The sequence below is a fragment of the Sorex fumeus genome, unplaced genomic scaffold (genome assembly GCF_029834395.1).
Source record: "Sorex fumeus unplaced genomic scaffold, SorFum_2.1 ptg000130l, whole genome shotgun sequence".
NCBI classification, from domain to species: Eukaryota; Metazoa; Chordata; class Mammalia; order Eulipotyphla; family Soricidae; genus Sorex; species Sorex fumeus.
Window position 1 is genome coordinate 4,581,716 of NW_026606187.1, and position 14,785 is coordinate 4,596,500.

The 14,785-nt window shown below is 41.1% G+C and overlaps 1 protein-coding gene across 1 annotated transcript in view; it reads left to right on the top strand.

The window, feature by feature from the left end:
• Positions 1–14,785, top strand: part of LOC130045923 (phospholipid-transporting ATPase ABCA3-like) — a 126,675-nt gene that overhangs the window by 87,151 nt on the left and 24,739 nt on the right. Inside the window, exons 27-32 of the mRNA XM_056138805.1 lie at positions 1,851–2,038; positions 3,018–3,188; positions 3,539–3,729; positions 9,150–9,223; positions 9,423–9,558; positions 12,957–13,015. Of these exons, the coding sequence (XP_055994780.1) occupies positions 1,851–2,038; positions 3,018–3,188; positions 3,539–3,729; positions 9,150–9,223; positions 9,423–9,558; positions 12,957–13,015 (819 nt within the window). The remainder of the gene's footprint in view (positions 1–1,850; positions 2,039–3,017; positions 3,189–3,538; positions 3,730–9,149; positions 9,224–9,422; positions 9,559–12,956; positions 13,016–14,785) is intronic.

The following is a 14,785-nucleotide window of genomic DNA, read 5'->3' on the forward strand; positions in this document are numbered from 1 at the left end:
GAAATAGCTAAGAGGATGAAGAGCCTCTGGCTCCGGGCACATGTCTTCAATTCCACTGTTCTCCCTTGCATTAACATAGACCTCAGAGACCTGGGCACTATGAAAAGAGGATGAGAATGCTATTCAGGTTTCCCAAAGAGGAATCGAAAGAGCTATGCTTGGAGTATCATGCTTCACTCAAATGAGAGAATCTGGAGTTACGACCTCCATCAATGGTCGAGAATCAGGGATGCTGTCTCATTTTCCAAAGCATCAAAAATCAGATGGGCTGGACACGTAATGACATTTGGAGATGACCGTTGGACTAGAGCCATTACTAACTGAACGAACCTGAACGTCCCTGAACAATCGGTTTGAGGCTCTTTGTGTTCCTAGAATGAGCAGATGCCATTGGGCTACACTAGCACGCGGCAGGGATGAACGGAATAACGGGATGTAGTCAAGTGATCAATATACCATGGGTGAATGAGATAATTTGGTGTGTTATTTGTCCTGTCCCTCTGATGTATTTTGTTGAACATGATTCTAGTTTCATCCAAGTTACAACCAAAGCAAGATTTCTCTCTTCTAGTTGAGTAATATTCCATTGTGTATTTACACAACTACTTCTTTTCCATTTATATGTCGTAAAACATTTGACTTGTTTCAATATCCTGCCTGCTGTACAGTAAATATAGGTTTTCATATATCTTTTTGAATTAAGGTGTTTTTATTACTTACAAATAGTTTTTTTCATCTATGGAAGACCGTTTTGTCTGCTTGTAAAGCTAGTTTAGTAGCTATAAACTTCTGTAACTGATGTTTATCTGTAAAATTTTACATCTTTCTTTTGAATCTGAGTGATAACCTAGCTGGTTAGATTGTTCCCTTTTGGATAGCCCCCTTTGTAGTGCCCACGGCCCCTGGCCCGGCCCAGGGTCACTCCCACCCAGAATCCTGGAATGGAGGAGGGGCGATGGACAGTCCCACGGAGCTGAGGCAGGTATCCCTGGCTGGGGGCTGTGGGGTTTGGCGGGAAAAGGTGCGGGGCTGGGGGGGGAGGAGCGGCTCCCGGCTTGGGCTCCCCCTACCCACCTGTAGGGGAGGGGCAGATTAGGTGATGTACTGTCCCACGGAGCTGCGGCAGGTGTCCCCCGCTGGGGGCTGTGGGGTTTGGCGGGAAAAGGTGTGGGGCTTGTCTTTAAAATTATGTAGCAAAATAATTTTATCCTAGAATTAAAGGTTTTTAGTTGATTTATCCAAATGGCCAGAAAGAAAAACAGTTGGGGACATTCTAGAGTAACACCTCAATTCCAGATGGAAAAGTATTAATTTCAGTTGTTTAAAATACCTTAATTTTTTTATCTAAAATTAATTTTTAGTTCTATATTTTCTCTGTCAATATGTATCTCTATGTGAACCATAGAAGTGTTGATTATTTATTAAGGTAGTAGTGATTACAATACCCCATTTGAAGGTGTGAGGGATGACTTTGCTTCTTACTCAGCTTCACTATAAAACAAGGTATTTACATGATTATGAGTGTTTTTCTATGTTCCTTGAAGTGAAGTTTCTAATTAATGAGGGACATTTCTAGTTTATGACTAGAAACATCAATAACTAGACATACCCAACACTATTTTGCGTCTGATTTTATCATTCACAAAATATTTAAAACTGAACTGGGGACATTTTAATCCAGTTTATTACAATAGACCAACAGTCATAATTTTGTAAGCTGTAAGAAACAAAAACTTTTGGTAGTAGTCTTAGAAGAAAAACCTTGAGTATTATAAGGCCTCCTGTCTTTTCATTGTGTACTCAGTAGGATAGAGGACATGGATGTTTATTAAGGTAATACTTGTATTTAGGTGAAGTCAAAAGTTGGCTATTGCCCTCAATTTGATGCCTTGCTGGAATATATGACTGCTCGGGAAATGTTGATCATGTTTGCCAGACTGTGGGGAATACCTGAGCATAAAATTAGGCAGCATGTGACAGTAAGCTTGAATTCCCTACAACTGGAACCCCAAGCGGACAAACTTATAAAAACATACAGGTGAGTCATTGTACCGATCTTTTATTTCTGTTGCTAATGTTGCAGTTCTTCATTGTTTTTTTTTTAGCTCCTTCTGAGTCACTCCGTCAAACGATTACTAATTATGCAACAGTGCAGTGGGTTTCCAAGATTTTAATGTAGTCAAAAGATAAATCTAGTTCTATGTTTTTCCTTTGCAGATAAGAATTTCTCTTATATCTTAGTTTTATTTAAATGACTTTTGAACCTCAGCAGGAAGCATCTTATACTTATTATCCATTTGATTCTTTGTGTCCTAAGAAAGGACGAACGCAGGCCTTTCAAAATGTAGTGGGGTTTATATACCCGAAAAAATAATGACACCCTGGAGCTGGAGTGATAGCATGGCGGGTAGGGTGTTTGCCTTGCACGCGGCCGATCTGGGTTCGATTCTCAGCATCACATATATAGTACCCTGAACACCGCCAGGAGTAATTCCTGAGTGCAGAGCCAGGAGTAACCCCTGTACATTGCCAGCTTTTTCCCAAAACAAAAAACAAAAAAATAATGACACCCTAAGAACAAAATCAATACTAGAGATAACAATGTGACAGGGGTCCTAGAGATCTTAGAGCCAATAGGGCTCTTGTCTTGCACATGGCTGACCTGGGTTCAGTACCTGGCATCCCATAAGGTGCTTCAAGCACCACCATGAGTAATTCCTGAGTGCAGAACCAGGAGTAGTCCCTGAGCATTGCCAGGTGTGACCCCAAAACAAAACAAAACAACCAATGTGACAAGCAGTTACATAAAAGTAACTTCTATATTCCAAATAAAATGGATTAATATATACTCTTTGGTTCTGCTCATTTATTAGATGTATATGTAATTACCATGGGGATGCATTTATAAAGTATTTGCTAGAGTCTCAATATTTGAATGTTTGGTCTAAGTCTTTTCTGACAATAACTAATGTGTATATCCTCTCCTTCCTTCTACTGTTTCTTCCTGTACCATGAAGCGGAGGAAACAAACGTAGGCTGAGTGCTGCTATTGCTCTAATTGGAAACCCCTCAGTCATTTTGATGGATGAGCCATCAACTTGCATGGATCCATTAGCCAGACACATGCTCTGGGGTATTGTGAAAGAAGCATGTGCAAATGACAAGACCATTATGATATCTTCCCACAGGTGTGTTTCTTTGAAGGGATTGCTTCAGAGTTGGTGCTCTTGCAAGTGACTATAAAATAGCATTACAGGGCTAGGAATATTGGTTCTACTTATCGTCAGTTTTTGAGTTTCTTATTAGACCAAATTAATGGAGTGGCCAGAATCCTCTTTAAGTTAAAATTATCAAGCATGGGAAGGAAGAAGGTTAGGGATATTTTCTTTTTGAGGATTTTGTTACTCTGCCATTTATCATGTGAAAAATATTCACTTCCCGTTTAAAATAATCATAAAGTTCTGACTGTTTGAACTACATAAGGTCTTCCAAAGGAAAGGTTCTTAGATGTGCTCATCCCGGTGTTTAATTTCATCAGCATGGAGGAATGTGATGCCATCTGTACTAAACTGGCAATCTTGGTGAAAGGGAGGATTGTATGCTTGGGCAGCCCTCAGCATCTCAAGAGCAAGTTTGGTAACATTTACGTACTAAAGGTGAAGGTCAAGAGTGAGGCACGTGACCAGATGATGGAAGAGTTTAAAGATTTCATTGAGACAACATTTCCAGGTAAATTTGGTTAGGCTAATTTTGTTAGGAATTTTTTAAATCGTGTTAATCATTGTTACATATATTTAACAACCATTTTTCCATTAGTTTCTGATATTTCAACACTGAATTCATTTTGATACTTGCTTCTGCAATCCATTATGCCTGGCTATGCCATGCTTCCACAAAAAATATTTTCACTAATTTCTTACATCACTTAATATGGCAGTTTGGATTTGTGCCATTCACATAAATTATATTTCTAAACCAGTTGTTTAGCACCATTCTAAATTATTTTCACATGTCATATGCTACAAACTTTATTCAATCTTTTTCCTCCAAGTAAGCATAGGACCCTGATATTTTTCTTTCTGGGCCAGGATATGGTGTTACAAATGCAAAGAATTGTCCCCCTCAACCCGCCCCAAGAGTAGACCTGATTTGACAAGTGCCTTTCACTTTATACAACACAAGGCACAGATACTATTTATTTTATCTCTGTCCTCAAATAGAAGTAACAGACAAGGCAAGGCTGTCAGTATCACTTTTAATTTTTTCTCTAGGTAATGTTTTCTCTCTAGGTAATGGGAAATAGGTTAATGTATTGCATAGTAGGAGTTGAGATTTCGTTAAGGAATTGATGAATGGAAAAGAGATGTACAGAAAGATGATCACCTCTGTGTTGGCTATAGTGATTGTGATGTGCCCGTGATGCATGCAAATAGATATGCCCATGAATAATTTAAACATACAGTTTTGCTCAGCAAATAACTTGGTGAGATGAGGTGGGATGGGTTCTGGGGGGTTGAGGCAACACCCAGAAGTGGTCAGGGATAATTCCTGCTGGTACTCAGGGGAACTTTACAGTGCTGTGGATCAAATTAGGGTTGTCCATATGCTAAGCATATATGCTTAACCTCTGTACTATGTGTCCAACTCTCAATAAATATTTTGACATTTATTGTATCAAAGTTCTATTTCACCAGATACCTAAATGACTATTGAAAAATTTGTGATCAGAAAACCTCAGCAATTTTCTTTTCAGTATTCAACACTGAAACAAGTCTTAAATTTGAAGTGAGCACAAGATATTTAAAGGGAATATAGGTACAAGATATGGGTTTCATGTGCATTATTTACTGAAAGGTAGTTGTTGAACATTATTTTCTCATTTAACTCTTCAGAAAATAGTTTGCCAAATATTATGAAATCATAAAGGAATGGCAGGGAACCCACACACAAATAATTATTTTTAAAAAATAAATCAGCATCACAAACAACAATCTACCTGTGTATTTTATATGTATGAAGTCTATACAATAATGTCACCTAAATGTACTTTTTGTTTTTTATTATTGTAAATTTATTTAGTTAAGATACTGTGATTTATAAAGTTGTTTATACTACAGCTTCAGATATTCAACATCAATCCCACCACCAGTATAAACTTCTGTCCACCAATGTCCCCAGTTTCCCCACCCCCAACCCCAAGTCTGTACCCTTAGTGGGACAAAAGGATTTACTTTATACCATTTGTTACTACATATATCTCACAATGGTATTACTAAAGTCACTGAAGATTTACTGAGTCATTTGGTGCTAGTTGAGCCTTCTGTATTATTGTTTTCACTCACTGAGCTTAGTGGACTTTTCACAATTTTCCCATCCAATCTGCTGTGCTCCTACTGGATTGACAGTACTGTGAAATTTGCATATGCCACTGCCTATGCCCCTAGAAGAGAATAGGGCAGAGTCTCCTGCCTCCATGCCCGGCTGTCCTCACCAGGGCCCCTTGGAGGAGGGCGGGCTGAGTTTCCCTCCCCGCCCCGAGCAGAGCCCCAGCAGCTGAAGACCTCTGGTTACAGCCACAGCCATGCTTAAAACCACACTTCACAAGTTCGGATGAGCTTCACGCATGAAGGAACCTAGAGGTTCCCAGCAGAGGAACCCAGGTGTGCGGGACCCGGGGCTTAGATCTCCAAGCCTTCTCGGATAGAGATTGGGCCTCCTCCACCCAGATCCCCCATTTTCCAGTATGTAGGCGTTACACCCACCAACTGCCCCCGACTCTGTGTAATCCCATTAACGTCTAAGACCCAGAGACTATAAAACCCAGTTCTCAGAAGCGCGCGGCCACATTTGCCACATCTTATTATCTAATTCTTACTCTGGAGAACCTGGCAGGCTACTGAAAGGATCCTGCCCGCACGGCAAAGTCTGGCAAACTCCCCATGGCATATTCAATATGCCAAAAACTGGCAACAATGATGGGTCTCATTCTCCTGACCCTGAAAGAGACTTGAATATGGCACTTTCTAAAATCTCAGGGCTAGGACGAAGGAGACGTTACTGGTGCCTGCTTGAGGAAATCGATGAACAACAGAATGACAGTGATGCTCTGGGGTCTGTGGAACTGGGATGATTCAGTAGCCTCATGTCTCTAATTTTAGTTATGGAGCTGTGAAACTGGGACATTTATATGCCAGTGGATGTTGGGCATGGGTTGGGTGCTGAACTTCTCTCCACAGGGGAGGACTCTCCCTGCCCCATCTCCAGAATCTCCAGGATCTCTAGAAATTCCAGCCCAGACCCTGAGCTACCTGGGACAATTAGCAGCAGCATCTCTTTGCACTTACACCTACAAATTCTTTGAGCATAAATCCCTGTGGATTTAGACACAAATACATGAAGCCCCCTGAATCCTGTGGTTACACAGTCAAATTTCAGAAGTGAGAAGGAATCAGCGCTCTTCTCTCTTGCTCTGGGGTTCCTGCTGTAAAAGCTCCTTGCTGTCACCTCATGTTCTGCAAGTTGTGTGGTCAGGGCAGCCCTGGGAATGTTCCTTGTGGGCAGCAGTGGCTTGGGTAGTGAAGTAGCCCCAACTCCCAGCAAGTCAATTTTGTGTTCGTACCTTTCTTCTTTCTTTCTTTCTTTCTTTCTTTCTTTCTTTCTTTCTTTCTTTCTTTCTTTCCTTCCTTCCTTCCTTCCTTCTCTTTCTTTCTTTCTTTCTTTCTTTCTTTCTTTCTTTCTTTCTTTCTTTCTCTTTTTTAAGGGCCATAGCTGGTCTTGTTCAGGGACTACTCCAGTCTCTGTACCTGGTGCTTGAGGGAGCATACTGTACCAGGAATTGAACTTAAGCTTCCCACATGCAAAACACACACTCTTCCTCTTAAGTTGCCTCTCCATCTCCTGCAAATGAATACTCTAAAAAGGACTTATTTTGTGGGACCAAGGAATGCACAGAAAATGAGTTTAACAGAATCCCTCATAAGGTCCTGTTGGGAAAATTCACCAAGAAATCCAGTTACTGTCTCCAGAAGATATGATACTATGGAACACAGAGAGGAAGTAGATATTTAAGTTAAGGAGAGTGATCCCAGGAAGAAGTACAGGGATGAGGCAAAGACTGAAAGCTCCTAAATTTACACTGGAAAAGATGAGGAAGCTGAAAATTGAGAACAAACTTAAATCTATACTCATACTAATTTACTATTTAGCTTCACTTTTGTTTTTTTTCTACCAACGAAAATGAATCATTGAGGTCAATATGGAGAGTTCTCTCTAAATATTCCTTAATATATTTTATGCATTTATCTCTAATATTATTTGGTCTTTTAATCCATTTGAATTGCCCATTGTGTAGGGTGTGATACAGAGGGTGTCCATTTTATTTTCTTCCATGTGTATGTCCAATACTTGTTGAAAAGGAATTTCTTCACTTTAAAGCTCATAACTTCTGCTATTAATTGTCCATCCATATGAGACTTTACTTCTTTTATATAGTTTACAATAGTCATAAAGTTTATGGTATTGCTATACAAAGTTGCTTCATATCACCACAACTGCCCATGACCAATGTCTTTGTGTCACCTTTGGTCTTTATTCATTCTACTACTCACTTTACTGTTTGCACTCCTAACAATGCACAATGGACCATATGAAATACCGGGGATAGAATCTGGGTTGGCTGCATGCAAGGCAAATGCCCTACCTGCTGTACTATCACTCCAACCCCACATTCTTATCTTTTACTATTTCCTTTAACTTGAATACTATCTGGTCAGACATAAGTATGGCTATCCCTGATGTTTTTAGTCTACCGTTAGCCTTTATGATTGTTTTCCAATCTCTCACTCTAAGCCAGTGTTTATCATAAGAGTTCAACTCTTTCTCCTATAGGCAGCAGAATTTGTATTTTGTTTCTGGATCCATCCAGCCACCCATGCCTTTGATAGGAGAGTTCAGTTTTCAGTTTATTGATAAATAGTTGACAAGAAAAAATTTGTTGGCATTTTTAATGTAAATTTTGGTCATATTTTCCATTAAGCCATTTCATAGGAATATTAAGTGTTCCTTGTAGAGATGGTTTAGATGCAATGAATATTTTCATCTGTTATTTGTCTGAGAATATTTTTATCGTATAAGTGATTTCCTTGCAAGATAGAGGATTCTTGTCTGTAGGATATTTTAATTCAATACATAATATATATCATTCCATTACCTTCATATGAACCAACAATTCTGTCAACAAGTATGCCTTTTGGGGCTGGAGCCATAGCACAGTGGATAGAGTATTTGCCTTGCATGCAGCTAACCCAGGTTCGATTCCCAGCATCCCATATGGTCCCCTCAGCACCACCATTCCTGAGTGCAGAGCCAGGAGGAATCCCTGAGCATCACCAGGTGTGACCCAAAAAGAAAAAAAAATCAAGTATGCCTTTTATACACACCAGACACATTATATATATGAATATATATACATATATCTATATATATATCAAGTATCAACAAGTATATCAAGTATACATCCATTGTGGTAACTAAATAAATAAAATAATATTGAATCTTGAAGTCAGAAGTTAGATAACAATTGTCAGACAACTTGTATATCAGTATCCAAATAGAAAACAGATTAAAGTTGGAATTGGAAGATATCATGTTGAGTGAACTAAGCCAGAAGAAGAAATACAAACACAGGATGAGCTCACTTATCGGTAGAATATAGAACACTGGATGAGGAAAAGGGGTGTACTTAGATCTTCCTTGACCCCAGGGTTTAGAGAGGAGACAGACAGAGAAGGAAAGAAATCAAGGAGGCAAGACGAGACAAGAAGTAATGGGTTACCAGACATCAGGGCTTCAGTAATACCAGTGATATGAGGGAGGGGTATAGCCATATGCCCCAAACACAGATTCAACAAAACTGAAAGCATGAAACCTAAGTGACAACCACTGAAACTCTTTAATGGGTCAAGTTGACAGGTGGTATGGAGCTGGGGGTTGGAATGGCGAGGGAATCTGGAAACATTCTTTTGGGTAATCACAAATTTAGTCTTATATTCTTAAAGTTTATTTTTGCCTTATCTATTTAATTGACTTATTTCTTTTTATGTTCTATATAATCTGTTAAATAACTTACTTATGCTATTTTTCCTTTTTAGGTAGTGAATTAAAGCAGGAAACTCAGGGGATACTTAACTACTACATTCCCAAGAAGGACACTAGCTGGGGAAAGGTGATTGTAGATATCAAGCCCCTTATATACTGCCTTTTAAGAAAACACAAATGAAGACATAGTACCTATAACGGTCTTAATTTCTCATCTCCCTCCTCTGACTTTTATTCTCTGACAGTAATTTGGCAAGAGAAGAGGTTCATCTGGGGTAGGAGGTAGAAGAACTTTAATACTAATTTTACTTTTGTTATTTTTAAAGCTCGTTGATATTTTGGAGAACGCTAAAGATCAATACAGTTTAGAAGACTATTCTATCAGTCAGATGACACTAGAACAGATATTCCTGAACTTTGCTGTGCCAGAGGAGACAAATGATGAGAAGGAAAGAAGAATGAGTATGCCTTGGTAAAAAACACAAAGTGAGTTCAAATAAGAACAAGTGATCCTTTTATGTCTTCCTTGAACTGCCCTCTACTACACCTGAACACAGAGAGACATTCTCTTTTGTATATGTATCTCGGTATAGGTATATTTATGTAATAAAGTAATTGCCCCAAAGAAGACCATATGCTCCTTCTTTGTAATTTATGGGGGTAGGAAGGCTTTGAGTCCAATGTGCAGAAACAGATCACTGTATCACTATCATCCCGTTGTTCATTGATTTACTCTAGCTGGTGCCAGTAACATCTCCATTCGTCCAGCCCTGAGATTTTAGCAGCCTCTCCTTACTCGTCTTTCCCAACGCTGCTGTATTGGAGGCTCTTTCAGAGTCAGGGGAATGAGACCTGTTATTGTTACTCTTTTTGGCATATCAAATACGCCACAGGTAGCTTGCCAGGCTCTGGGTGAAGTGCTTGCCTTGCATGCAGTCAACCAATTTTCATCCCTGGCACTGCATATGGTCCCCTGAGCACTGCCAGGAGAGAGAGATAATTGGTGAAATTTCTGCTTTCTTTACTAGAAAAAATAGAAAGGTAACAAGTGATAAACATTACCACAGAGATAAAGGTAAAGGTAAAGGCCCTCCCGTTGATCGTCGATTTGCTCGAGCGGGCCCAGTAACGTCTCCATTGGAGACTTTGTTGTTACTGTGTCTGGCATATTGAATACTCTCGGTAGCTTGCCGGGCTCTCCGAGAGGGGCGGAGGAATCGAACTTGGGTCGGCCATGTTGGCCGCTTGTAAGGCGAACGCCCTACCCGCTGTGCTATTACCACGGAGGGGGCAGGAATTCTGTTCCTGATTATTCTGAATCTATGAATAAAAACAGAGAAACGATAGTGTTGTCAGAATAGAGAGTTTATAGAGGAAGCTAATTATATCTTAAACTGAGTCATGAATGAGAACATTAATCCTACAGTGAATCATTTTCCCATGGACACACATACATTCCCCGCCCCCCCCCCCCCCAATTTTATACAATTAAGAAGCTAACTGGGGCTGGAGAGACAATACAAAGCGTTAGACCTGGCTCAGTTCCCATCACTAAATGGTTTCCTGAGTATCCAAAAGAGTAGTCCTGGAGGCCCTCAAGCATTGCCAGGGATGGCCTTGGGCATCCCAGAGTACAGCCACTGTGGCTACAGTAGTATTGATACTCAAGATCAAAGCAGCACTGCATTCTCAGGCCCTTTTGCTGAGCTACTGGACTGGTTAGCTCAGTAGAATGACTAGTAGTGGTCTAAGCACTGTTGGAACACCGTTTCTCCCAAAGAAGAGCTGAACTAAAACCAGCATCAAAGTTTATACGGTAACAGATTGTCTGAAAAACTTAGATTCCACATTGTTTTGGTTTGCAGTAACCCCCTGTGGTTTTCAATGGTTAATCCTGCTTCTCTGTATCCTGGTTGGGTTACTCATAGTGGTGCATGGGGACCATATGTAGTGCGAGGAATTAAACTGGAGTTAGCCTTGTGTGGAGGAAGCACCTTAATCTCTGTACTATCTGGTCTCCAAGATTCCATATATTTTTTCCCTTTTTGGGTCACACCTGGAAATGCACGGGATTACTCCTGGCTCATGCACTCAGGAATTACTTGTGGCAGTGCTCGGGGGACCATATGGGATGCTCGAAATAGAACTCGGGTCAGCTTCATGCTAGGCAAATGCCACACCTGCTGTGCTATCACTCCAGCCCCTCCAAGATTCCATATTTTAAAGGAAGTTTTGGCACTAAAACATACAAAAACAAAGAAAACATGAAAAAAATAAATCACTTTCTTTTCTAATCTTTTTCCTCCATCTATGAAGAACGAATGAGAAATGCAATAGAGAGGGACATCATTATGATTCTTTGGGGGAACATAGGCTGCTGCCCACAAGCAACATGAGAAATCTAATTATTCTCCGGGTTTATGGAGCAGATGAACATACAACAAACTTGTTGAAGTAGAAGCTGAAAAGAGTCCAAGAGCTCATAGGGTTTGGGGACAATTCTTTATGATTTTAATATTCTCTATTGAATATCATAATAAAGTGAGTTATAGAAACATTTTTTATTTTCAAGTTTTAACCATCTATGGTTTCCATTCCTACACCTTCCATATATATTGATACTGATTTCAGCAAAATGTGTCTCTCAGGTTGTATATCTTGAAAGGGGGAGGAAGACTCATTTTATTAATGGTCACTTCTAATTGCATTTTAAATGCTCTTTTAAATTTTTCCCCTTGTCTCTTTTACTGTCTTGCTCCATCTCACAGCCTACTTCTTAATTGTCCTTCAAGATTTAAAAAAAAAAACAGGTAGTTTTTCAGTTCATCTGCTAAGCACCTTCTAACCAGAGTGTTATGTACATGGAGGAAAGAATATGAAGAATATGAGTGAGAGATAGTTCTCAAGGAGGAAACAATGTTGGAAGAGGGTTACTGACCAAGGCTGGGTTCAAACCATCTTGGGAAAAGGACCAGTGGTCTCACTGGATTTTGGGAGGTTCATTGTCCGGGACTGGTCTACAGCAAGCAGGAAATATTCTCAGGACACAGGCTGTTGTGACTGGTCCTGGGCAGCAGGAAACATTCTCTGGTGGGCTGGAAGGCAGGCTAAGAAGGGTCATCTATGTAAACCACTGGGTAAGTGAGTGTCAGGAAATGTCCTCTATACCTGGGCCTGGAGCAGCAGATGAGAGCAAAATAATCATCATCTATAAAACACTTGGACTGGAAGAGAAACCACTTTTCCTGCAGTGGGCGGTCAGCACCATCTCCTAATAAAACTCCTTGGGGCCAGAGATTGATTGCAGAGCAACTAAGGCCTTGCACGCATTTACTGGGCACCTAGTATGGCCCTCTAAGAGGCCCAGGAGTGATCCCTGAACACAGCTAAAACCCCATCCCCTAACTCCCAACAAACAAAACTCGAGCTCCTCTTGGCACTAAGATAACACATCACTGTCTGTTTGGAGTGTGTTTGTACCCTTGACAGTTCAGAGCCTGCGAGTCTAAGCGTTAGGCAACACTGGGGTAGAGATTGGGTTGGAGATGGTCAAACCGAGGCAATATCTGACCGTCCAAGGTTTGTGGATGGGGACTTCGCAGGGCTGGACCAATCAGGGCAGTGCTAGCAGATGAGCAACTGGGAATCCTGCATGCTGAGCCAGCAGTGGTGGAGGAAGCACAAAGGTGGAGTTTTGGAAGAGTGAGATAATTCCTACGGGGGAAAGACTCCCGAGCATCGTGGTGAAGACTTTGGGGCGACCCACAAGAGCCGGTTGCAGGACCCAGTGTCGTCACACCTCTGGATGTTTTTAACTCCTACACACTCAAAGGAACTAGTTTTTTAAAAATCTTTAAAAGACCTGTCCACCCTGGAACTTCCTGCCACCAGTGCCTGTCCTGCAGAGAGACCAAGACAGGTGAGGTGGAGGGCTGCAGGATCCAGAGGTTAAGAACCTGGGGCACAAGCGAAGGGGCACGGGATCTGGTGCCTTGAGCTTCATATGAGGTCATGCGAGGTGGGTGGCCCCACAGGCTCTGAGCGAGTGATCAAGGGCAGAGGGTCCACTGTACAGGGGGAGAGGAAGATGCCTGCAATGCCCTACTAGGAGCGAGGGAGAGCAGGGCTGCTTGGGGTCTGGAGTGTGGGGAGGAGGACAAACGGGAACCCTGGGCACAGGCTCTAAAGATAGCCGGGAAACATGCACTAGGGCTTCCAGTGAGTGAACTGGGTACCACTGGTCTCGGTTCCACAGGAGGTCCGTGGACAATCCTGCGCACGCGCAGGAAGGAGCGGTTGGGGAGGACGTTGGCGGGGGAGCCCTCAGGATATTTAGGACCTCTCTCCAGCTGCCCTCAGGATATTTAGGACCTCTCTCCAGCTGTGGAGGAGCTGAGCCTGCGCGGTGAGTGTTAGGGTTTTCCTTGCTGTTCCTCTTCCCAGGAGGTGGGTGCATCTTGAACAGCTCTGGAGAAGATAGTGCATCCGATCTCCCAACATAATCACCACAACTACAGTCACACAACAACAACAACACACACACACTCTGAGACTTCTCTTTCTCCCAAGCAATACACAAAAGCTAGTCAGAGGAAGCAAAATAAAAAGATACTTTTAGGAATTTTATATTGACTGGTTTGGTTCTATTTACACCAGTCTAGAATTTATTTGCCCGATGACTTTCTTCATCAACCGGAAGTATTTTAACATAATACCATAGGCTGGGCGGCTTATAAACAACAAAAATTTATGTGTCAGAGTTCTGGAAGCTTCAGGATCTAAGGGGACCAGCAGTTTCCTACCTCATAGAAAGTCGTCTTCTTGCTTCATATGTGGAAAAAGCAAAGGAGTCCTCGGGTTTGTTTTATGAGGACACATTCCATTCATTATCGTAGAACTAATCACTGTACCCAGGGCCTCATCTCCTCATGCCATTTCATTGGATTAGAATTTAATAATGTTTGGTGGGAAAGTGGCATAAACATAAGAGCAGTGACCTAACAGAAATAGCTAGCTAGCATCAAATCTCAGTATCCACATCCAGAGTAGAAAAGATACTACCTGACTCATCTCAGTGGGTGATTGTGATATCGAAGTTGCCAGATCATAGTAAACATTAAAAATCACAAAATAGAAGTAGCATATTATTAAATTCTACATTCATTCAAGGTGACTTAATTTTCCTCTGTAAAAGCCAGAAAGATTAAAATCACACTGGACAAAGGTAAACAAGCAAGGGACATTTTATGCAACATTAGTTGCATAGGGAAGGGGAGTAAGAACCAGTCTGAGCTCAGCTCTGTGGAAGCAAAGGATGGAAAGGATTCTCATGGTCAGGTTAAGATGGCGAGATGAGTGCCAAGAATGTTAGTGTAGGGGTTGATCAGTACATTGAATTATCTATAAAATTTGAAAAGGTTATTTTTATGTGATTAGATCATCTGTGTTTGCCTGTTGAAGTCTCTACAGAGATAGGTTTGTGATTTACCCTGCTTATTGATTGCATTTTCAAAAGAGGCCCTTGAGAAAGTTTTTGGTTTGTAAAACAAGATAGAGACATTTAGAAAGCCTTTCATATATTAAGGTAAGGTAAAGGCCCTCCCGTTGATCGTCGATTTGCTCGAGCGGGCCCAGTAACGTCTCTATTGGAGACTTTGTTGTTACTGTGTCTGGCATATCGAATACTCTC